Here is a 23067-nt window from a genome sequence, read left to right as displayed (position 1 = left end):
TCTTTCTCCATTTATTGATATACGCAAATGGTTTTGCGAGGAAAATAGACAGAGCGAGCGCCAGAAAGAGAGAGCGTGAACTTTGTCCGAAAAGAATTTGTCCAAAATGGGTGATGACGAAACGTCACTGTTCGGAGGACGAAATTGGCATGAAATCATGCAAACTCATCGAAATTTACATCTAAAGGTTAGTCTGTAGATGATGTCATGAAATTTTCAACAAAATATTCATTTTTACTGAACAGTTTTGGAAACTTTGAAACCTCTCGGAATGAAAAGGTTTTAAAATTGGAAAAATTCCCAATTTGTATATAATGTGTGGGATGTTGAGTTTTTGATAATGTAAAAGATTTTGAAGCACTGGAGAAATAAATTTTTGCTATTAAAATTAGAGCAGGGGAGATGAAAGGGGTGGGTTAAGCACCCTAAACTCTTCAACTGGTCAGGGTAGATTGAAACGAGTCAAATGGTATTAGGTAAATTTTGCAATTTTGATGGTTAGAACCAGAGATTTGGGGTAAATAAATTTTCTAAAACGCGGAAAGTGACAAAAATCGTTTTTTAGTTTTGAGAGGGAATTTCTCTAAAACAATAAAGAACACAATCCTGAAATTTTTACACAAGTTCACTCAAGTCATATTCAACTTTTAATCACATTTTCAAAACTTCAAACTCGGTGAGCTCATTTTTTATTATTTTAATTAGAAACCAAAACTAACAGACCTTGGTCTACTAGGATATCAGTTTGATAGGACTCATTGAGGGGAATCCAAAGCGTGTACCTTTTATTTTAGAAATTGCACCACGGGGAGATGAAAAACTGAGGTCTCCAAATTTATCCCGTAAAATAAATAATTTATCGATAAATTTATTTGACGCGGTCTAAAAACTCCGAATCAGATATTTCAGAAAATTTCTTTTCGGACAAAGTATATCGCCCGCAGAAAGATTTTTCATTGACGTGTGGTTTCAAGTCCAAGCAGCCACGGTTTCGTTTTAATTAAATGGAAGAGAACTTTGAATGTTAAACTCGGCGTGCAGAGCGTGTGTTATTGTTCGGGTTCCACTCTTTGTCTCTTTATGAGAAAAGTTAGCCGAAGGGTGTGCGCAGTCCACGGCACTTTGAAAATATGTGTGTACCTTTCTTTTCTCTATGATTATGCGCAAAAATTGTCGTTTGTGCCTCTGCAACTCTCACCAGCTCTAAAAGCTTTCTGTGATACTCAAACAAAATGACTTCCTCAAAAGATTAATTACCGAGTCCTTTGCCAAAAGTTGCTCGGCTAAACTGAATTATGCCCCTCTGCATGTGCAAACAGTGGCGCGCGCGGAAAGCTTTTTCACGCCGCGAGCTTGCGAAATTCAATGCTGTTTCTATAAACTCTCATAAATATTTGCTGCCAGCAGCTAAACATCAACGCGGTTAATTTGACGGGGCAAACACATTCTCGTATAATAATTTTGCTCGCGAGAGGTAGCAATTGGTGTGCTTTATTCATCTACGCGACGGTATGTTTACCGCTTTCACCTGCTTTTGAACTATTATAAGCATTGAAAATTTTGATTAAAGGCTACCGAAAACTAATTCAGATCCATTTAAAAAATTTCCAGGAACTTCAAAATGTAAAATAAAACTTATCATACATCTTCTACCTTTGATACAGGACAACAATTAAGAATTATTGGCTACTATAAACAGTTGATTAAATTGCCCTGCAATGGGAAATAATCGGAAATAATTCAATGAAGACTTCCATTTTGTTAATATTCAAATTTTGCGTATTTTCTCCAAAATATACAGCACTTTTGACCTATTTTCCTGGCAGATTTCGACTCCTCTTGTTGAAATCTATCCAATAATGGTGTATCAACTCTTTGGGGAAATCTTTGATGTAAAATAAAGTGAGATTTCAAGTAGGGAGACAGTTCTCAACATTCGGAAAGCGTGCTAACTTTGCAGCTACATTTCTCAAAAATACATATACAGTGCTACCAAAATCAATTTTTGCTGATCTGAATCCGTATAGGGATTAGTTCTTGTATTAGTAACAAGGATTTTCGGGGTACTCGTTAAAATTGTTTATGTTTTCGACTTAGACAACGTAAATTGGGCATGAAAAAATAGCACAGACTGGAATAAGAAGGAAAATAAAAATCAGGAATTGAACCGATAATGTAAGAGTGACTATGAAAAATCAGGATTTTTTGGTTAGACAATTTTTTCTTATTTTGGTGGATGCATGTTGTAATTTGCACCAACACATTTGTTTTTGTTAATGTTCTTCTAAAGAGTATTATTTCCTTAAATTTTGAATATTCTGAATGTTAAAGACCTGATGATTTGTCCAAAAGATATGGTGTCTAAAATATTGTTCTTTAAATTAAATAAATTGGAACTTGAATTAAAATGTCGAGATTGTTTTTCCCATATGTTATAAAAATTAAACTTCATACTTGTTTGCTTAAAACTTTATTTTTGTGACGCTGAAACATAGAATCAGATCAATTTAAAAGGAGAAAGTTTTAATGGATGAGAATGAAGAACGTGTTGATTTTGCAACATGGAAACTGGAATCTGTTCTTTAAAATAAGAATCCTGAATTTTAATAGTGTATCTGCTGTACTAAAAAATTGGGGAAAATGATATTAACACTGTGTAATGTATTTTCTAAATTAATTGAAAAATAGCTGAAAATCCAGGTCGAAAATTAATGTTCTGAGAAAATTGGCAACAAATTTTTGTACGTTAATCAACCGATGAGCACTTTTTCCTTGTTGAAAATTATAATTTATTTCGCCAGTAGGATATTTACCCGATAATTTGATAGATCGCAACGAGAGCGAAAGGATTGAAATAAAGCGAAAAATCCTTTACAGACAGTTTAATTTCTCGAGAATATTGGCAAATCTTAAAATTTATTGTCTTGCTGAGCCCAGAATTTCATTATTGGAAGATAATATATAGCAAATTCCTTAAATATGAAATTTAATGAACAACTAGTGAGAGAAAAATTTTCATTTTAAAAATTTACATTCATAAGGAAGATATCGTCTTGTGAAAACAACTTTCAACATGTTTTTTCGTTTATTAATAGCCATTTTTCATTCCAGAGCCGTTACTTTGACTGCGACTTCGAAGATGAAGAGCGGCCGCCTGACCTCGCCGCTGGTGGACCAATTCTGTTCGACCACGTCCTCAACCACCCTGTTACCTGCAGCCTGCTATAGTTCCCAACTGAAAATGTGGACAAAGTGATTTTAAAATGATGCACAAAAAAAAGCATTTGAACGAGTGTTGTCTAAAATTGTGTTGAAAAATTCTGGCCCCTTCATATGTATTATATTATATATGTGCATTCTCCTTTTGATTCTCTCAGCCGCGGTCGCTCTCAGCTGCAAATATAATGTAACTAGAAAAGTTTCATCTCAAGTGCGGGCAAAGTTGATTGTTTGACTTTTTCATCAAGTCGGCGGCTGTTGTTGCAGAATTTGCAACAAGCGCGAGGCCAGATAGGCTTATTATGTATGAGGAGTATTGATTTTTCAAAAGGTCAGAGAGAGCTGAAGATATTCGGTCTCGTGCGCCCCGGCAAGTGCCCCGGAAAATGCGTGATGCTGATGCGAATCTAGAGTACATACGCTTTTCCAGGTAAATTAAACTGCCACGTGTTGTGTCTGATCTTGGTCACTGTGTTTTGCTTCAGAGAGCCTAGCAAAGATCAAAAACTAGAGAAGAGACAAGTCCCTTCAATTTTTTTCGTTTCCAAATCGAAAGGAGAGCTTCACGAATTTTACAACTCAAATCGTCCAGAAGCACGTGAAAATGCTTTCTTATTTTAAGGAGCTAATCCCACATACATATAGGCAGTAAAGGTACCCAAAATATAGGAGCTAACATGCGATTTAAATATACATATATACGGCGGGGTTTTTACAAGTAAGGTGTAAATTATAAAGTTTGTGAAATACCATAATAAGATACTGGGAAAGTTGCGAATTCTAAAAGAGCCTACTGTTTGGCAGAAAAATAATTTATTCCGAAAATAGAGAATTATAGAGAATAGGAACGCCAGTTATTCTTTATCTGTGAGCTCGCAGAAGTAATGTTTATGTCATGTTACTAGAAGTTTTGCTGTATTTTATCTACCTGAATGACAGCCACAAAAAGTGAATGTACTGTTTATTTAAAAAATACATATATATTTGTCGCTGTGGTTGAGCACAAAACAAATACTTGCAGATTTTAGATTACCCTTTCAAAGTACTTAGATTACAAGCTATTATTACATTGCATTACGAGGAGAAAATCCACCGATTTTTCATGCTGCGAAACATGCTCAAAACCTTTGGCGGGGAAAATAGTTATAAATTTGGATTAGGCGCAGTAGATACTCGAGGAAAAATATATTGCAGCTATTTATTTTGTGGTTGATCACAATTCTGCGCTTTAAAATATATTCAAACTACACTGGAGAATCGTTCACCCAGTAGTCAGAAAAAAGTATTCAATGAAGCTGAAATGTGATTTACTCTCTATATTAAGACGCATATAAAGTCAACGACGACTTCTTGTGTTACCAAAGCGAAGATCTAACTTTTATTATACAAGTGTGTGTCAACAATTTTATTCTGCTGATCAATCAAACTTCTGAGATCGATCCTGCTAGGATCCCTCTGCCCTTGTCATAGAGAACACCCATCCACAGTAAATAATTTTTAGAGTCTCGAAACGGAGAGAACAAAATTACAGCAAAGCACTGCTCATGCGTTTTAAATGCGCATGGACTTAGAACTTAAAGTGAAAACACAAACAGATATAACCACGTGATATAGCGGTTTCTTGATGGTGGTTTTCAGAGCTCTCATTACTACAAAACACTGTTTTTAGGATATGTATATTAAAAAAAGGCGATTCACTTAAATAAGCTCTGAAGCAGCGATCCAGAAGTAGTGGAAACAAAAGCAACTCAGTATATTGTTGGTCTACTGGTATAGTGAAAACATTATTCAGAATATTGTGTACTGCTTTTCGTGGTGATGTCGGTTTTTTCCGTTCAATCTTAGAATAGAGAAGGAACATGGCGTAGTGAAAACTCTCATTTTGTTTCTAAATGTTTATGAAGATTTTAACTCAGGTTTGATAAGAAAATAAAGGATTGCTTTGAATTAATTTGATAGTTTAGCTCTTGTACACTTTTAAAACACGAATTACGATTCTGATCAGACACATAAATGTTATTTTTAAATTTTGTCATTCGCAAAGTATATTTATCTTGCACTCATCGGGTTGTAGTTGTAACCCCACACGCTTTATAGATTTATGTAAAATATTTGTAATGTTTTCTGTAATTTCCACCATGTTATAATGTATTTGTTAAATGAATTATAAAAAAAGATGTGTGCAACGGCTTCAATGAAAATAAAGCTCAATAATTTTCTCAAACAGGGGATTCACTCGTGATTGAAACTGAACCCAATGTATTCCAGTACTTGTTGAATTATTTATTCATTTCCACAATATACAATTAGGGGAAACATTAAAAATATCTGTTAAGATTTTGAACTCACTGCTGCTATGAAATATTCAAAGCTCTTAAATCATCTTCACGCAAGCTCCCGATGAGTTTTAATCTTGGCAAATGAAGTGCACTGCTTGCGACTTTTAAAACCTCCGACGATCATAAGAAAATTACCCGTTTTTTTGCTGCAAAGTTGAGGTTGCTTCAAATATAACAGCGAAGAATTATTACGCCTTTATAAACTGCGTTGGTAAGAGAGTTTAATCCTCTAATATTTACATATAAATAACGGTGTGTCATCTTGGAGTGTCTTCAATTGAGTTTTAGGCCTTTAGCTTTCTCATTTCAAGCAGTTGTCTCTTTTTGTTTTTTGCTTTATAATCATAGGAAACTGGTCAGTTTTCATTTATGAGATACACAAGGTTGTACACTTTTTGCTGGAGTTAATCGCATCTAAATTTACACAATATATGCGTACATTAAATATATTACTTAAACAGGGCCTGGACTCCTAAGCTGAAAATTTGCAACCTGAATCTGAGTTTTTTCTGTTAAATATTAGCGCTGGAATTACATTTTATACAGTGCCAAAACCGATTCCTTAGGGTAAATTAAGGTTAGGCAGCTAGATCACTCGACGTGTCGAGTTTTCGATTATGTGATTCATCTGTCGAACCCAATATAGCCCTCAGGAATCGATTTGCATACTGCTGAAAATGAAATTCAAGTGCTTATTAAAAGTTGAAAATAAATTTCGGTACTTTTAATCTTTAAAAATAGATATAAGCATTTTTACACAAGATGCAAATCAGGCTTAGGATTCCTGCTGACACGCAACTGAAAGGGCGCATATAGTTATATTAATTAAAAGCAGAGCTGCACCTGCTCCTCTCCTTACAAGCTACAGTCAATATAGAGTTGGTAAACCAATCAATTTGATTTTTCCCCGATCCGAATAGTCAAAATAAAATTACATGCCACACCTTTCACGATAGACCGAATATTAATCGCGAAAACGTCTCGGTTAAAAACACACATGCACAAACATCTTTCTTTTTTTGTACATTCGTTCTCTTGAAACCTCTCGTACAAACATAGCGAGTGGAACTCGCCCCTTGCGCGCTAGGCAGCCTGGCGGGCGCTGTCGCTCCTCTGGTTGCGTTTGGCAGTTTTGTCGCCGCCTTGGGGCCAGCTGCCCGCAATCACTGCCTCCAGCACAACGGACCATAAACACATGCATCTCTCTCGTCTCCTCGGTTAGCAGTCTAGAGTAGTGTGCAGCCGATAGAGCCACCCATCACGTCGGATATGAACATCGGGGTGCTAGCCCCCAGTCCGCCGTCCGTCTTCTCCTGCTCGCTCTGCTCAAATTCGCAGTCGAAATAACGACCCTGCAACCACAAAACTTTTAGTTCAGATTTCTTTGTACTAGCAATGATAATGAGATAAAGGTAATCAGATATTTTACATGGGAATATTTGGATTTAGCAAAGCAGCTCCTATGCAATTTTAATTAAGAGGATAAATCCAGATGCGCGGAGATCAGTCTTAATCCATTTTATGGTTTTATCTCTGTTGTCTGATTGCAAAAAATAAAGCGGGCCATTCAAATGGCATTCCTAATTAAATTTAAAAGTAAAATATGCAGGTAATTTCAATAGAAATCTTTTGGAATTTTAAACAAAAATAATTAATTCGTTAAAACTTTGCTGCGGAAAAAATAGTTAATCAAACCTGGCAATCGAGGCAGCGACACTTGTCACTCATCTTGCAAGTAAGACCCCACTGGGCAGCCACGGCTCTGTAGAGTGCCTTGCTCGATTTGTGCTGAATCTGCAAAGGGCCGGTGCGACCCACGGTGGGCACGGGCTTCTCTGTACTGCTGCTTCTCGCCTGCTCGGAGCATCCGCACGCCTCCGCCGACGCACTGGCGGCCGCTGCTGCCTCCCTTGCCGCCACCAAACGGTTCTGAAATCATGATTCCTCTTAATTTTTTGCAATTTTATCTTAGAAGATTGTTAAGATGTGAATAGAATATTGTTTTAGTTTTTAAACACGGTTGTTAAAATTCTTAAAATGTGTGCAACTGCTATATTGTTTCTAAATTCAAATTTTTTAAAAGGTAGGACCAAGATCAAGTTGTGTTGGTTTGTGCCTTTTGACAGTAAAAAATAAACTGCCCAAACATAAAATGTTTTCTTCTAGCACAAACTAGACAAATTTTCCGTTTATTTTGCTAGTTTCACTCTTTTTTTTTTAAATTTCAGGCTTACAATCGAGTGTTTTTTTATAATACATTTTAGTTTGAATAATATAGGTTGACATATTACTATGATAAATAAATGAGGCACTCTCCAATTTAAACTATAACTAACTACTAAACGAGTTAACAAAACTAAAATATTAAATTTCCTGAAAAATCCTAAAATGACGCCCTTTTTGTACATTGAATTGAAATGCCGTATATTTTCCTCAAATGAATCTGAAAACTATACTATTTCACGATTTTTTTTAACAAAAATTATAATAATAAAACGATGTTCCTTACAAAATCACCTATTTAATTGGTTTACATAATTATTGTCTTTTTAGATGAATAGAAATGATAATTTTGGTCATCATGAATCTAGTTGAAAATAAACCAAATTTGATTCACTCGAGGCAATTGTAGCCTACCTCTGCTAGAACGTCTTCGTAAGAGGGTGGCGGCGACGAGGACACTGGCATAGTGGTCTTGGGAAGGTCAGCGCTTGGGCTGAGGGGCAGCTGGGGCGGCACGTTGCTCCTCCGCCTGGTGAGCGGGGGCGGCTGCTGCTGCTGCTGCTGGGAGGCGGAGTAGGGGGCTCCATTGGAGGCCGTGTCGGGCATGCTGAGCCTCAGGGGTGCCACTGGAAACCTGGCGGCATGCCACTGCTGCAGAGCAATAATTACACCACGCTTTAGTTAGTTAGTTTGTTAGCGAGCGCATTTTATCGATTGCAAAATAGAAATCCTCGCTCTCGCATGCGGCGGCAGGAACTTAATCTTAGTAAATAATTTCGTAAATAATGTTATTTGTATTTCCAGAACCAAATGAGTTTATTTATTTTATATTTATTTTTAATTACCACCAAAAAGAGCTAGGCGTGATTTATATGAAAATTTAGAAAAGTAACAGCATATTCTTTCCAACACAGGTCTAAAAATAGCATCAAAACTTCTTTCGCAAATGAATAAACTGATTTCATTGAAAAACCGATCAAACATAAATTTATTTCTGAGCTCCCAATTGCCACGGGATCATCATGTGAGGAAGAATCATTTAGTCCCCACTAAAGATCGTCTATAAACCGTCTAAAAAAGGCTAAAAATTCAAAACAAATAATGTAAATTTTTGTACGTAAGAAATTTACCTCCGAATTTCTAAATTTCAGCCCGAATTTTCTAGCTCAATAAGTTTTTAGTTTAAAAAAGTAATAAGTTTAGTGTAAATAAAAAACAGTTAAATTTCAAAATTTTAAACTTTTTTCCATTCTTTGAAAAAGAAAATTAAATGTTGCAATCGTCTCGTTAGAAATTGAAAAGTGTTTTTGAAATTTTTTGAATCAAATATCGTTTAAAATATAAAAACACTTGCCTTTTTTAAATTTGAATATTTTTAAATAATTGAAAAATTCAATTTTTAATTTCATTTAAACACGCACTCCATGTAAATTTCTTAAAAACGGATGAAAATGAAGATTTCACTCAAAAGATGTCATTTAAAGCCTCCATAGCGTGTGAATTGTGCTACAAACGATGCAATAAAATTCATCTAACAAAGAGAGCGCACGAATTGATCTGATTGATTGAGCCTGCCTCATACCTTCCACTTTTTAATTTGTAAAATCAAACAATTAAGACGAATAGCTGATATTGTATCAACGCTTCGATTTGCCTATTGCATTCTACCGTGATAAAAATAATGTAACTTTATGTGAACGTCTGCTTTTATGGTTCTTCAATATATAATGTCTGTTATTTACAATTTTGTGTTTAATAAAATAATTCATTCATTCAAATAATATCGAATACGAGGTGAAAACGGCATATTTGTCCACATTGCAAGTCCGACTTTTTTGCTACATAAAACATTCTAAAAATATTCAACCATTTTGCCTAGAAACCGTGTAAAATACAGTCCTATAGCAATGAGCACCAAAATAGTCAGTTCTGGAATTAGTCAAGCAGCGATGCAATCTCGGAATTTCCAGTTTCAAAGTTCGAAATGAGAGTTAAGAGCTTGGCAGACTAATGAGCACGCACTCGGAATAACACACCATTCTAGTCGGCAGTGTGCTTCTGGTGAGGTGTGAACTCTCAGCAAGTCAGTCAGTTCCGGAGTCACGCCACTGCACGGCAGCGCGAATTCATTTCGCTAATGCGCGCCGCCTACTCGCAGCCTGCGTGTGCTTGTGCTCCTCTCGAAACTTTTCTGATTCGAGACGAAGAGAAGAGGAAGCTGCGAGTTTGACACTCGACTTTAATTATTTGGCGCTGGCTGAAAAGTCGTGCGCGCGCCCGGCTGACAGGCGAGAAGAAGGTCGACGAGGAAGCAGCGCTTTTTTATATATATTGGGTTTGTGCCATTATTTTAGCCGCGTGAGAGAGCATCTTTCGTGCCTGGGGAACGAGTGAGAGGGTGAATGGGCTTGCAGGAATGGCGGCAGGATCCGCGCTGCGGCAGTTTCGTAATTGGATGAAACACAACTCTTAGCATTCGACGTTTTAATTTTAATTGAAATCGTGATTCAATTTTACCTTCTGGTAAAAGCCCTAGATTTTAGCAGGGAAATTGGCTAACTGCTCATGAATGGTTTGAGGTAAATGTTCAAAAGGTTCTGAGCGGATTACCTGGTCCATATTTTTCATTAGAAAAAATAGAGAAATTTTAATTTTTACATTTTAAATTAACAAGAATTCCAATTTTTCGACAAGTAAAAAATTGGAAATTTGCATCAAGAAAGGCTACACGGGTTCAATGGTTCAGCCAAAAACTAAATCATCGAATCGTAAGAGTTTCCTTGTCAGTGTGGGTAGATTTCAAAACAACCAGAAATTTCATGTTTTACAAAATTACGTAATCTATACGCTATTTATTACACGCGGTTGCACTCGTTTTAACACGTCCTTCACTTTCTTAAGGAGAAATTATTAAATTAGTAACTGCCCTGAAAAAATAACTCGGCACGCAACGTCTCGGATTAATAAAACACGGTAATTAGCGGCTAGCAAAGATTTTTTTCTTCACGGCCCTCTTCCGTAAATTATTTCAATTTCATTGGACCGTGCACGCTCTCACGAAATTCCGGCCTTAATTGGCGCATTTTTCAAGCAAATCCCATTAACGTGGAGAATTTATATCTTTCGCCACTCGCGTTGCAGGCGAACATGAAAAATAAACACGAAGGCCAGTCGTCGCGCGAGTGGGGAGAAACGTGTGCGCAAAAATCTAGGTCTGATAGCGTTGCTTATTGGATTAGAGGCTTTTTGTTCCGCTGTGTGGGAACGGGAGCAGAGTGGCAAGGGCGGTGGCCATTAGTGATGTTATCTGCAGCCAATTCATTAATCTCCACGAGTTAACAAATTGATTGAAGATATTTTCCAACCGTCTCCCACTGCGAAGAGCAAAGTTTCGGGCTTTCGTGTGTGAGGACGCAACCAAATCGAGTTATTTTCTTTTTGGCCTCCTCTGATTTGCGGCAAATTAAATTTTTCCGAGGGATTTCATGCGAGGATGAAGAGATATGTGAATGTTGCGCAAAAATAAATTGGATCGATAGAGGAGCGGCTGGCAAAACGATAATATTCCCGGCTTGACTCCGGGAGGTGCACACGTCTCCCGAGGGATTCTAGGACCTAAATGAGTGCCAAAAAGAGTGCTCTCTGTTTCTCTGACTACATTCAAACAGAGTTTGCCTCTCGCGGGAAAGCACCATCGCTTCATGCCACCGCCATTGTGGCAAGATTTCGTAAAAATTGGACCACAACAATAAAATTTTACTCAGAGTGTGCAATCACATTTTATTGAGTCGACCAAAACGACGCAGACCTCTCCAGAGGTTTTTACAATTGAAGTGATGTTCCTGCAGAAGTACCACTGCGCACAATGTTTTTAGAAAGTAAGAAAGCTACAAAAACTTGGATTCTATGTCTGAATTGATGATTAAAAGCAAAAATATAAAAATAGCATTCATTTCGAGTGCTTCCTGAAGGCGTAATTTTTTTCAAAGGCACGGGACAAGAAAGTGATGGTTATTTTTTTACATTTCTTGTAAAGACAATCTCTACCAACAATCTAAAATCCTACTGAATTGTTGTTAGAGATAATTTTTATCACAGGCAGTAGCGAGTTGCGGCGTTGTCAAGATTTTCGTTGCTCTTATTTCTTTTGCGCTATTAAGAGTTGAGTGCAGGCGGACGTTTCCAACGATTCAAATATATCTGCAGCTAATACTATGTGGCTATGAATTTTGTTTTGGAGATAAGGTACTGCTGAAAAATCTGCAGTACATTATTTTTCTTTCACAATATTTTCATTCTGTGAGTCTTCCAGCACTCCTGCCTTGTTATTTGCCTATATGGAATAAAACTATTGTAAAATCAACTACATGAATTTAACTTATGTCATTAATCCTTTCCAGCATTCATCTTTGGATATAATAAATTGTTGGTGAAGAGGAAGACTCATTTTCCTTTATTTAGAGGCCTCAAATTTCAGCAGGAAAAAGTAAATTTTCGCCAGCAAAGTTTGTTAAATATTGAGTGCCAATAACACCGCAAAGGAGCTCAGTCAAGGGCCGGGCCACTTACCCCTTGTTCCGAGGTCTTTATTAAAACGCCGATTTATGGGGCCAAATCACGCATTCTAAAAGAACGTGCAAACGCAAACGATCATGCATGCTTGCTCTGCGTATACACAATATTGAGTGTCAAAAATCCAATATGTTTATAGCTTTTGTGACTTTGATTTTTTTTAAATTTTGTCTTTTGCAGCCTAAATAATAAACACTAATGCAGCAAAATATTGTAACACTAATGACTTTTACATTATTTACAGCAAAAATACAAAATTACTACATAGATTAATAAAAAAGGACGGGCGTGTATTCAAGGGAACCAATGTACCATTTGCAAAAGCCCTATTCAAAACCACTAACAGATGGCGCCACCGTATATTTACGATTTTAAAGCACTTCCGCTACGATTTCAGACTCAATCCTGCTGCTGTGAATTCTGCTCTAAAAACAATTTCTATTTATGTGCTCATACCAAAAATCAGATCAGTCAATCACCGTAGAAACGTATTATGATGACATTTCTTTGGCAACTGGCTGGCCTGAATTCCGTTGTCAGCACATCAAAAGAAAGCTTTGAACACTAAATCGCCTACGCAAATACTGAATTGAAGAGGGAAAAAATGAAGAACGCTTCCTTAGTTGCGAATAAGTGATTGTCCTTCCCATAAAATATAAAATCAGACTATTAATTAAAACTTCTCCTGAGGAGCTGAGATTGCTGCGAAACAGCTATAGATGCAGTACAGTTATTATTTTCCTTTTCCATTAGATCCTGGTTTCGCAAAGCCGCAAATAGAGTTTATTTCCTATGCATAAATTTTCCTTCGTGAAATTTTTAACAATTCTTTTTCATTATTTTCACCCTCCATATTTGTTTCATTGTTTGAAAAATCCCATGTGTATGCATTTGATATAAAAATGCATGCACTTCATTATTTTGCCATGTAATTTTTTTGTGGAAATGATAATGAGGTGGCGATAGAGTACATATTAAACTCTCGTAACTCAGCACGGCGCTGGTATAAATAAACAAAGGAGTGAGGCGCCTGTTTCGCGTTTCACGTTGAAAGCGCTCTCATTAGCGGAAAGCACACACACACGCGCGTCATTAATTATGCCGATAATTATGCTCGACGCAGCTGGCAATTAAGGCTGGCAGGCCGAGTTGGCGATAAAACAGAGCAGCGCGTGATTGAATGGTCGTCTTGGCAACTGGCGCCCCGTCGTCGGCCGGCGCCGCTCAACCTGCTGGCCCCGTTTTTCGCCCTCCGCGCCTCCCGCCCTCGCAACACAAACAACGCAGGTCAAATGTCAACATGCATTAGAGGCCTGCCCGAAAGAAACACCCTTGCCCTTTCGTCCCGGCCCACGCGGTGTTTGTTTTGCGAGAAGGCGCGATCCATGTCGTGTTTGGCGCTTATTTGAGCAGGGTGAACACTCAATCGCAGGATATGGCTAAAGGGGTGGACCAATGACAGTTATTCTCTTCTTAAAACTGTTTTTAGACCTATAAAATTAAAAAGACCACTATTTTGCAAGAGGTAATTATTATAAAATTTCTCCAAGAGAGAAACTTGAACCCTTTTTAATAATTTAAATTAAGCAGCCTGAGCCTTACAAGAGAAGCCCAAAAAATTCATAAGCGGAAAAATTACCAAAAAGTGCTCCATAATATTTTTTAAAGATGTATGTTTTAATTTCCAAAGGGTCTTATATTTTTTAAAAGAATGTAACGTTGAATTACCTAGAGTGCAAATCGATTATTTATAGCGTTTTGAGTGGAAAAGAAACAAGTGGTTATTTCACTGATAGCACTTAGCAAAATAATTCAAATGTTGAACTATGAGAAACCGTTTATCATCCTTAAAACGATTAATAAATAAATGAGTATTTTGAGAAAAAATTGATTATTTTTGTTCATTCCTAATTAATTAATAATTTTCATATATTTTTCAGTGGCTACAACAAGTTATCATGACGTTAAAAACGCGATAAGGTAATTTTTGTGGTCCATTAGGCAAGATTTGTACCCCTGTAAACCTTTGACCCAGCACACTTTTCGTTAATTTGACAAAGTTTTTAGTAAATACAATACACAAAAAATCCATTGTCTGGAAAAACCCGGACGGAAAATTGAGCGAACCCTGCAATGGGCCATTTCGCCTGATTTGGCAGACGAGAGGAGGAAAAGGAAACTTGTTAAATGCTCGACAAACAGTTTTATCTGAGGCAGAGATGCACCATTCTGCGTCTGGCAAGGATCTCTTGCCAAGATTTTGAGGATGAATTTTGATCAAGCTGCGGCATAGCTTCAAATCATTATGCGCCACTCAATGTTTTTATGCGCTGCGCTGAATTTATGCCAAATAATGCTCTCCATTCCGGTGGCGGAAGCGTGTCGCGTGCGGTCGTGCGCTCTCAAAACAAACCAAGAGTGCAAAAACGGCCGTCCTTGGCGGCTTATCTCGAATTTCGCACTGCACGCCAGCAGAGAGAACAGCTTCTCATCTTCGACTGACGTCAAAAGGTCTGCTGTTTGCGAGCAGTGTGCGAAAATACAAAGACGAGAGAGAAAGAGCGATCATCATTCTTCTCAAATATCAAGTTGCCGTGCCTCTTACTCCCCGGTGCCCAAGCATTTCTCGGCTCGGCTGCTGCAGCCCGAGTAAGATAAAGGGGCTGACCTTTCCGCAAGTTGAAGTAAACACACACACACCCTCCCGAGCGGTTCTTGTAACAATAGGATTGGCCCCTCTAACAACACCTCGGTCGCACTTCGCCGTCACCGCCGTGTCAACAACGTGCCTCGCTCGGTGGTGAATCACCCGTGGCCGCTGAATATTTGATTATTGTATAATAAATTCGAGAGAATTTGGTCGACTGCGAAAGCTGACAATGAGAGCTTGGCATGGATAAAATTCGAATTTATGCATCACGCGCAACTTTTCTGTCGGGCAGGTTGCATACCTGACAAAATTTCATTCAAATTAGGAAATGAGGAAAAGATCAATGAATTTTTCTTTTACAACCGAAAACAAGTTAGTTTTTTAAAAAAAATATGACAATTTTCCACGGGAATGGTATCCATTATATTTGCTTTGCTAGATCCACGCCTCGATCAAAATTTTGAGAAAATTTAAATAATATATTTAAAATTGATCTCATTTAAGTAACTTAAATTATCTGAAATCTGTTCAGCGAGACGAATCGAATGATGTGCGATTTTCATAATTGTTCGCGATTGTTTCCCAAATTTTCCAGCAGATAATAGTCTGGGAAAATCGCGTGTAGATATGAATGGCTTTTGTAGTAGAGTTTAACCTTTTTTAAAAAGTTTTCATTGAGTAAAGCTCTATTTTGGCTAAATAAAAATTTGTTCTAGTGATCTAAAAAATTTTTGAATCATATTCAAAGTGCTTTCTTATTTCCACTTCAACACAGTCACATTCCATTGCCACTCTCTGCTATAATTGCGATTCATTGAGTAAACTGAGCATGGTATGATTGGAATAGGACTTTGTAAGAGAGCATCACTTGATCTGTGCTTGATCAAAATGTTCTTTTAAGAGACGACTTTGACATTTGCGGCGGAGGAGTACCAGCCTGGCTGCACAGACGCACGTGAGTAATCTGAATTTACGACTTATTTACTCAGGACGATTGAAAAATATACTCACTCGGAGTGCGTCTCCTTTCTCTCTTCCTTTCAAGCCATTCTGCTTCACTTTTTTTAGAGCTCACAAACATTTGAAAGCTTTCCTTTCCGATTATCTGAATAAAAACTGTGTCGTAAAAGTAAATCGAATTGAAGAAAAATATAGGTTCAAGTCTCAAGTGGAACGCACGATGAAAGATTATTTAGTCATTTTGTTTTTCTCTCAACATTTAGGATGCTTAAAAATATTTACTCTTGAAAACTCGATTTTTTTATTCGGCGTCAAAAATTAATTACTGATTTTTCAAAAACTATCTGTTTTAAAAATTCGTCAAAAAATTTAAACACTCGTGATTTGCTTGCCTGAATATCTCTTTCACAGAAAAAGTAATCGATAATCGGACTTGCATTTGCACATCCCTGAAAAAAATTAGGGATGTTTAAAAAATAAATAAACTAAAAAGTTTCAATTTTCAAACAAGTCCGACTATTTACTACGCAGGAATAAAAAATATGTGTTTTTGTATGAAATAAAAAGTTAATAGAGTTTAGATCTAGCTGTTTAGATAGAGAGCTGCGAGCAAGTTTCGGTTCGGCTTTGTGTGTGTGTGTGTGCGTGGCGTGGTCGTGTTCGTCTCTTTTTGCGCAGTTGCAAATCTCTTGGTCTGCTCTCTTGGCTGTTGCGGTGGCACTCGAGTTGTGCTTTTGGTTTCCTCGAGGACTCTCTCCGCGAGGCACAGTTATGACAAAAGAATTTTTGATCCTCGAGGCGGCCGCGCTTGCCGCTCCGTCGGATGGAAAATAAATGCACGCTCTCAAACCGGCGCAGAGAGAAAGAGAACGAGGGAAGGTTCAGGGCCGCTTTTTGCCGCGCTAATCCCGATGTCAAATGTGTACCAGTGAGATTACATTTACTTCGCCGCCGACTCGCTGGCTTTTTTCCTGGCAATTGTCACATGTACAACGTGTGTGCAATCAACAGACTCTCTCCTTTTGGAAATTTAACCCTCTTCGCTTTTCGCTGCCCAGTCATCGGCTCTTTGTGCCTTTGCAAAAGCACTCAGCGCGCTCTCCGATTTCGCTACCGAGTAGGAGAGTGATTGAGCGAATGTTTGCTTCTATGTACTTTTAAAAGTAAAATGCTCCGACTCTTATTCTCTCTATCCATTGTGCAAAAAGCGCGGCATGCAAATCTCCCGTCGCAACTAGGTCATTCTGCGATTTAAAGGCATAAAAAGGAGCATTGTATAAGAAGAGCTCACTCAGTTTTGTCGGCATTTAGATGCTTTTGTTTGTCTCAAGTTTAGAAGCACTCCAGTGGGAAATTTGCACACCAAACGTGCGCGCTTTGTTTTGAGGTAACTTGAGAGTTTATACATTGTTTTTTTTTACACAAAAAGTCAATTTCCCCCGATGGAAAAGTTGTTTTCAAAAGTAATATATTGGTCACAATCAAAGTATTTGGACTTACGAAGCCATATTATTCCGTTTAAATGATCATGAAATCATTAGTTTTGTCTCGTTTTGTTATTAAAACTCTTAAATCTACCCTACAATTTTCAACTTTTTCAATTAGCTTTAAAAACAAAAGTATTGCCTAATAATAAGATTACTTTGCAAATTGTTGTTATTGCTCTCTCTTTATATTAATTAATTTAAATTATATTTTACTTTGCGGTATATTTATGGGATTTTTCGACAGGGTAAAAATCGGTTTGTTTCCTCCATCCTGACAAATTCAATTGGAACTTAACAGGCCGACAATTAAGAACATTTACAGTGGTGCCTAAAGCAAGTGATTCATTGATATCTTTATTTGTGTAATTTAGCAACATTTTATCTCTGAAATGTGCTTCAGAACCGAGGAACAATTTTAAATTTCAGAATTTGCCACATTTCTTGAAAGATTAACGGTTTTTGTCAATCATTTTTTGCTAAACCGTGTGCGATTCATGATGTAAATTGACCTTTTGGCAAATATATCGTGATACTCAAAAAGGAGACGGTGCTCACCGATTGATTAGCATGCAAACTTTGTAACCATTTTTCTAAGGAATATTTTATATCCCTTTCCTTAATTTTAAAGAGTATTGTTTCCAGCAAATGTAAAAAGGATTTTCCACAAGTTTACTGTACATCTCGACATTTTCAGCTTTTCTTTTTTAGAAAAATTCCGATTTGCTGGTTTTTAATCAATTCAAATTAACTGCTACTCATCTTCTTATCAGTGTATATATATGAATATATAAATCTTCAAAGAGAAGCTCAGAAAAACCTTACTAAATTAGTCAGTTGTACACCGCCGCTATTGAAATTAATTCAGGTTGAGTGACTGATTACAATGACATCAAAAGTACAGAGCAGCGTACAAATTTTAATTTACGCCCCCAAGCCTCCAGCTATCTTTGGAGAGGAGTAAATTTACGCCGCTGCCGCTGCCCTTCGCGGACAGTTGGCGTGGGTCGGCACATTTTTAAATGTCTAGTTATCCACGCTGCAGTGGCAGGAAGAGCTGTAATAAGCATTATTATTTTATGCGCCACCGCGTCGTGTTGTACGTTCGTTCGTACTACGAGTAGCTACATGCACACGCGCGCGTAATATATTAATGGTCTGTACGCCGCTCGGAAAATTGCGTTTCTCCAGGTGACCTTAAATTACGGGCGCGCGCGCACGGCTATCTAAATAACTTGCCTTGCTCGCCAGACCCAAACTGGCTCTCGTTAATCATGCAAATTAGCTCGCAGATACTCTGGCGTAAAACTATTTCAACGGAATCACACCGATGGCATTATCAGGCCACACACGAGGAGAAAAATTGCAGAAAATTACGAGCAGTATGAATAGATAATAGAAGCTAATCCATGTATAATTTAAAAATTTTATTTTAATTTTATTTTCTGGAACTTGCTTTTCAAATCATCTGGATAAGAGAGTTAAAGCGTCAATTTTTGCAACATCTAAAATTAAAAACCTTTCAAAATCGTCTATTTCCACTGCAAAAAAGTTATTTAACTTGGCAATTTCTCCTGTAGCTTCGTATGGTATAGAAGCAATTTGGTCTCATTTATCTCTGAATGATCTTAACAAGTTGGAATGTGCTAAATCTAGATTCTTTAAAAAAGCCCTCAGCGTAGACGAGAATGAAATCCAGATTTGTCTATGAATTGGTTCAGACTGATTTAAAATGAATTTTAAAATTTGAAATGCCGTTTTGTTTAAAAGTGAGTCAATATTTGCTTTGAAATAGCAAAAATATTGCCGAAAATTATAGTGATTTTCGCAAACATTCAATGTATATTTTTTGATAAAAAAGACAATTTGCCAAAAGGAGTATAGTTCCTGTCATATATTATGCTACACTAGATCAACGCGTCTGTAATTTAAAAGTCAAAATTTAAACAACTTTTAAACTGCCGTAATTTCTTAAAAATTCGTCAGATTTCAAAAACCGTTACATTTTGGAATAATATGCACAACGCGCACAACGAGGTGAATTTTCTTACTTCAGCGAAGGTGCTCTGGGAAATCACGTGCAAAAATGTAGCGGCTTGTATCAGAGTTTTTTTTCTAAAAGATTGTTTTAAAAAATCAAGCCAAATTTTTGCCCTTGAAAAATCAGGTATTTGGAAAGCTGGTGGACAGCAATTTTTTTCCAAAATATCTCTAAATTGAAAATATCATAAGCTTTTTTTATTTGTCATTATTTTTTCTCTAGCACTCACATGGCCACTGCGCTGAATAATAAAGCCAAAAAGCCCCTATATATAATTCGTCATTATTGATAAGTTCGACTGTACAAAATAATTAAATCTTTTAATTAAGACTCAAAAATTGTACATTTAACCATGACGAAGCTAAAAAATGAAAAAATAAGGCCCCTTATGAAATAGCGAACATTATGTATTCTTTACTTTATATTTTGACCCGATACTTTTAGGTTTAACATAACGGCATCCACTTTATCAAAATCTGAAGACTCATGCCAAGAGTGTCTCGCTTTTGTTTGAAACCTTAGCCAGACAATTTAAATTAGTTGGATGGAAATATTTTCAGGAGCTTCAATTAATGTGCTTATTCGGAAACTTTAACAAAAATTCTAAGGAAAAAATTACCAGCTACGAATTAGGTGATGAAATAAAATGGTTTTTAAAATCAAAATTTGGGACACACATCAGCTATCAGTGCTACAAATTGCCAAAGAATGAGGGTGTGAAAGTGAAATCATAGATGCGAAAAGCAAAGCGTGTGCTGACGTGTGCACAAAGTGTTCGCGCGCACATTAACAAATCAAAAGGAAGCGGCGTCACGCACGGATTGTCGTCGCCAGGGTGGAAATCGAGGGGGAGCGAAAGTGCACACACACACACCCACGGCTCTAGCCGGCCGCAATTAGGCGTAAAACAAACCAGGTGGATATAATTAGGCGTGTTCGAGGCGGATCAGATGCGAAAGGTGATGAATGAGCGACACAGCGGGGCGGCGGCGGCGGCGGCAGCGGGCCGGAGGGTGGGCGGCGGACGGCGAGGGGGCGGGTGGTGCACACGCCGCCCTGCGATATCGATCGGGCGCGCACCAGGCGCAGGGTTCAAACGAGCAGAGGGATGAAAGACGACCGCGTGGGTTGTTCGCCGAAATAAGAGAGACGCTTCCAGCAACCTATCAACTCAGGGTCACACCGAGCGCTGCGAAAGTGTGCCACTGTGACTCAGGAAAAACTGTTTTTTTGTTGAGAGCCAAAACCTTGGAAAAATCCTTGTTGTTAAAGCACAAACAAATCACTAAGGATTCAATTATAGCCAAAATTGACCTAGGTTGCAGCGTAAATTGTTTGAGAAAAGTAGCTGCAAAGTTATGATGCTTTAGGATTGGGTGACTTGAAATCTTATTTTATTTTACAACAAAGAGTTTGCTCCAAAAATTGTTCCAAACAGTTGAATTGATCTCGACGAGAGGAATCGAAATCTGTCCAAGAAAATATGATCAAATTTCGGAGAAAATTAATTTAAATTTTACCTAGCAATTAAAAAAATTTCAATTGCTGTCCTATATCAATTATCAATCCACTTCACAGAATGGGATTGAATTTAAAATTTCAAAATTCAGCAATCATCTTTTTTTATGTAAAAAATCGCAAGTTTAGTAGGGCTTTTTATATCCATTTCGCTCTCTACAAGATTAACCCTTAACTTGAAATTTGCAAGATTTTATTTATTTGCCGACAACTTGCAGTCCTTTGAGTTTTTATGACTGAGACAGTGGATGCGATCGCCATATCGAAAATACATAACACAATTCATCTTTTTACTGTTCTCCGGCAGTAAAATGGAGAAAATGTAAATTTCTCGTGTGTCGTCGGCGTGTCGCTCGCTTGTTTTCTTATTGTGCTCGCGCATTATTTGATGTTTATTACCGTGCGATGTGGCCTGTGCCGCGCTTAATATTTCAGTGCGTGCCCCCGCAAGCGGAAGGAAAGCTGGCTAGCTCTCGGAGAAGAGAGAGAGGGAGAAAGAGAGACAATAAAACCACCCACTGGCGGGGACGATGCTAATGAGGTTTACTTTGCCACCGTGTGTGTGTATGAGAGAGAGAGAGAGAGCAAATTTAGCAAAGCTTCTGGGGCCAGAATTTTTTACGGCTGCCGCGATGTTTTAATGTAGTTCAAATGTCTCTTCAAATGGCGCTTTTTATTCTGTCAGAAGGGAATATGTTTTGTAGTATATTTTCACATTATTCATTATTTACACTCATGAATATATTTCCATTTTTTTGCGATTTACTTGCTGAAATAATGAAGACAGTGGTGCCTATGCAACAACATGATAAATTCTATCAATTTCTGGCATTTCATAATTTCTCTATAAAATGGCGAAATTTTTATTTTTGAAACGTATGTAGCATTCATTTTTAAATTACAGGAAAGATCATGATCACGTTGTCATTTTTAGTCCCATTTTCAAAGTGATAAATCTATTTTCTTCCTGTAATTGAGTAGCTTTTGGATATTAATATTAGAAACTATTAAGCTTAGTGGCATTTAATTGATTTATATTTTATTTGAATTGGCCAAATCTAATGAAAATATAAGGCGATGTAAAATTAAATTTGAGAGAAAATAAAAACTCAAGAAATAAACAACATTTTTGAATTTTGACTCATTTGGAGCAATTTTCTTACAATATATAGCAGTGCCAAAGCGCCTGCAATGTGTCGGTTATGCAAACTGCAACACACAAACGACCAGCAAAAGCTGCATTGAACTGCAATTATTTATTTCCTGTGGATTCGCCAAATTCTAAATCTTTCAAAATAAAAAACCTTAAAAATGAACCAAAAAATCCATTTTCCTGAAGCCACTAAATAATAAATTCATGTTCAAGGTCAGGAGCCGGTTATTAGACTGTTAAGTAACCCTAAAAATCAGGTTTACTCACAAAATTGGCTGGTGCGTTGCGTCTGTCCTGCGGAGCGGCTGGTTTTTGTGTTCGGTGTGTGGCAGTGCAGCCCTGCCTTCTCGTCGGATGCTCGACGCACCCCTGCCACTCGGCCGACAGCAGCTACCCTCCAAACCACCCCTAGGTCCATCTGTGGGGCGCAAGAGCAAGCAAAAGCCACATCGATCGACTTTTCCCTATATGGCTGTCTTTTGCTACTTAAATGACGCATAAAATTAATTTAGAAATTTTATTAAAAATAATTTTATTTCTTCCTACGCACTAATTAAATTTAAATAGGTAGGAAACCAATATGCTGTTGGCATCAAGTATAGCTAAAAAAAATTAAGTTCACCTCCAGATAAATAAAAATCAAATTCAACTCCGTCAGAACTCTCGCACAAAAATTAATTTATTTTATCCTTGTTTTAATCTTTTACTTAGCAAAATATCAAGCACGTGTCAAGTTTGGGCATTTGTTTATAAAATAAATATACAGCTTTGATGTGTAGAAACGTCTATTTTATATGTGGTAATATGTTCTACTGAAAAATATTCATATTTCAATTTACAAGAAAACCCTCTGTATATACATGTCTTTTGAAATGAAGTTGTTTTGCATCACATTGAAGTTTAGGCTC

The 23067-nt window shown here is 37.3% G+C and overlaps 2 protein-coding genes across 2 annotated transcripts in view; one reads left to right on the top strand and one right to left on the bottom strand.

Moving 5' to 3' along the window:
- Positions 1–5443, top strand: part of LOC135936624 (uncharacterized) — a 101286-nt gene extending 95843 nt beyond the window's left edge. Inside the window, exon 5 of the mRNA XM_065479506.1 lies at positions 3112–5443. Within this exon, the coding sequence (XP_065335578.1) occupies positions 3112–3228 (117 nt within the window). The 3' untranslated portion in view covers positions 3229–5443. The remainder of the gene's footprint in view (positions 1–3111) is intronic.
- A 34-nt stretch (positions 5444–5477) lies between these two features.
- LOC135936614 (uncharacterized) lies at positions 5478–22555 on the bottom strand. The gene is made up of 4 exons (XM_065479496.1): positions 22427–22555; positions 8196–8432; positions 7254–7487; positions 5478–6910 (listed from the first exon to the last, which is right to left on the bottom strand). Exons 2-4 carry the CDS (start codon positions 8385–8387, stop codon positions 6785–6787), a joined length of 552 nt encoding a protein of 183 aa, XP_065335568.1. The 5' UTR covers positions 8388–8432; positions 22427–22555; the 3' UTR covers positions 5478–6784.
- Between the last annotated feature and the right edge of the window lie 512 nt (positions 22556–23067).

The sequence above is a fragment of the Cloeon dipterum genome, chromosome 1 (genome assembly GCF_949628265.1).
Source record: "Cloeon dipterum chromosome 1, ieCloDipt1.1, whole genome shotgun sequence".
NCBI classification, from domain to species: domain Eukaryota; kingdom Metazoa; phylum Arthropoda; class Insecta; order Ephemeroptera; family Baetidae; genus Cloeon; species Cloeon dipterum.
This window is presented reverse-complemented; position numbering and strand designations above follow the sequence as displayed.

Bases quoted from the DNA above. Each gene is read 5' to 3' on its own strand.
- LOC135936614 (XM_065479496.1), bottom strand. From the start codon at position 8,387: ATGCCCGACACGGCCTCCAATGGAGCCCCCTACTCCGCCTCCCAGCAG. The intron at 7,488-8,195 runs GTAGGCTACAAT...TCATGATTTCAG, and splicing joins ACGAAGACGTTCTAGCAGAG to AACCGTTTGGTGGCGGCAAG. The intron at 6,911-7,253 runs GTTTGATTAACT...TTGTGGTTGCAG, and splicing joins GTCGCTGCCTCGATTGCCAG to GGTCGTTATTTCGACTGCGA.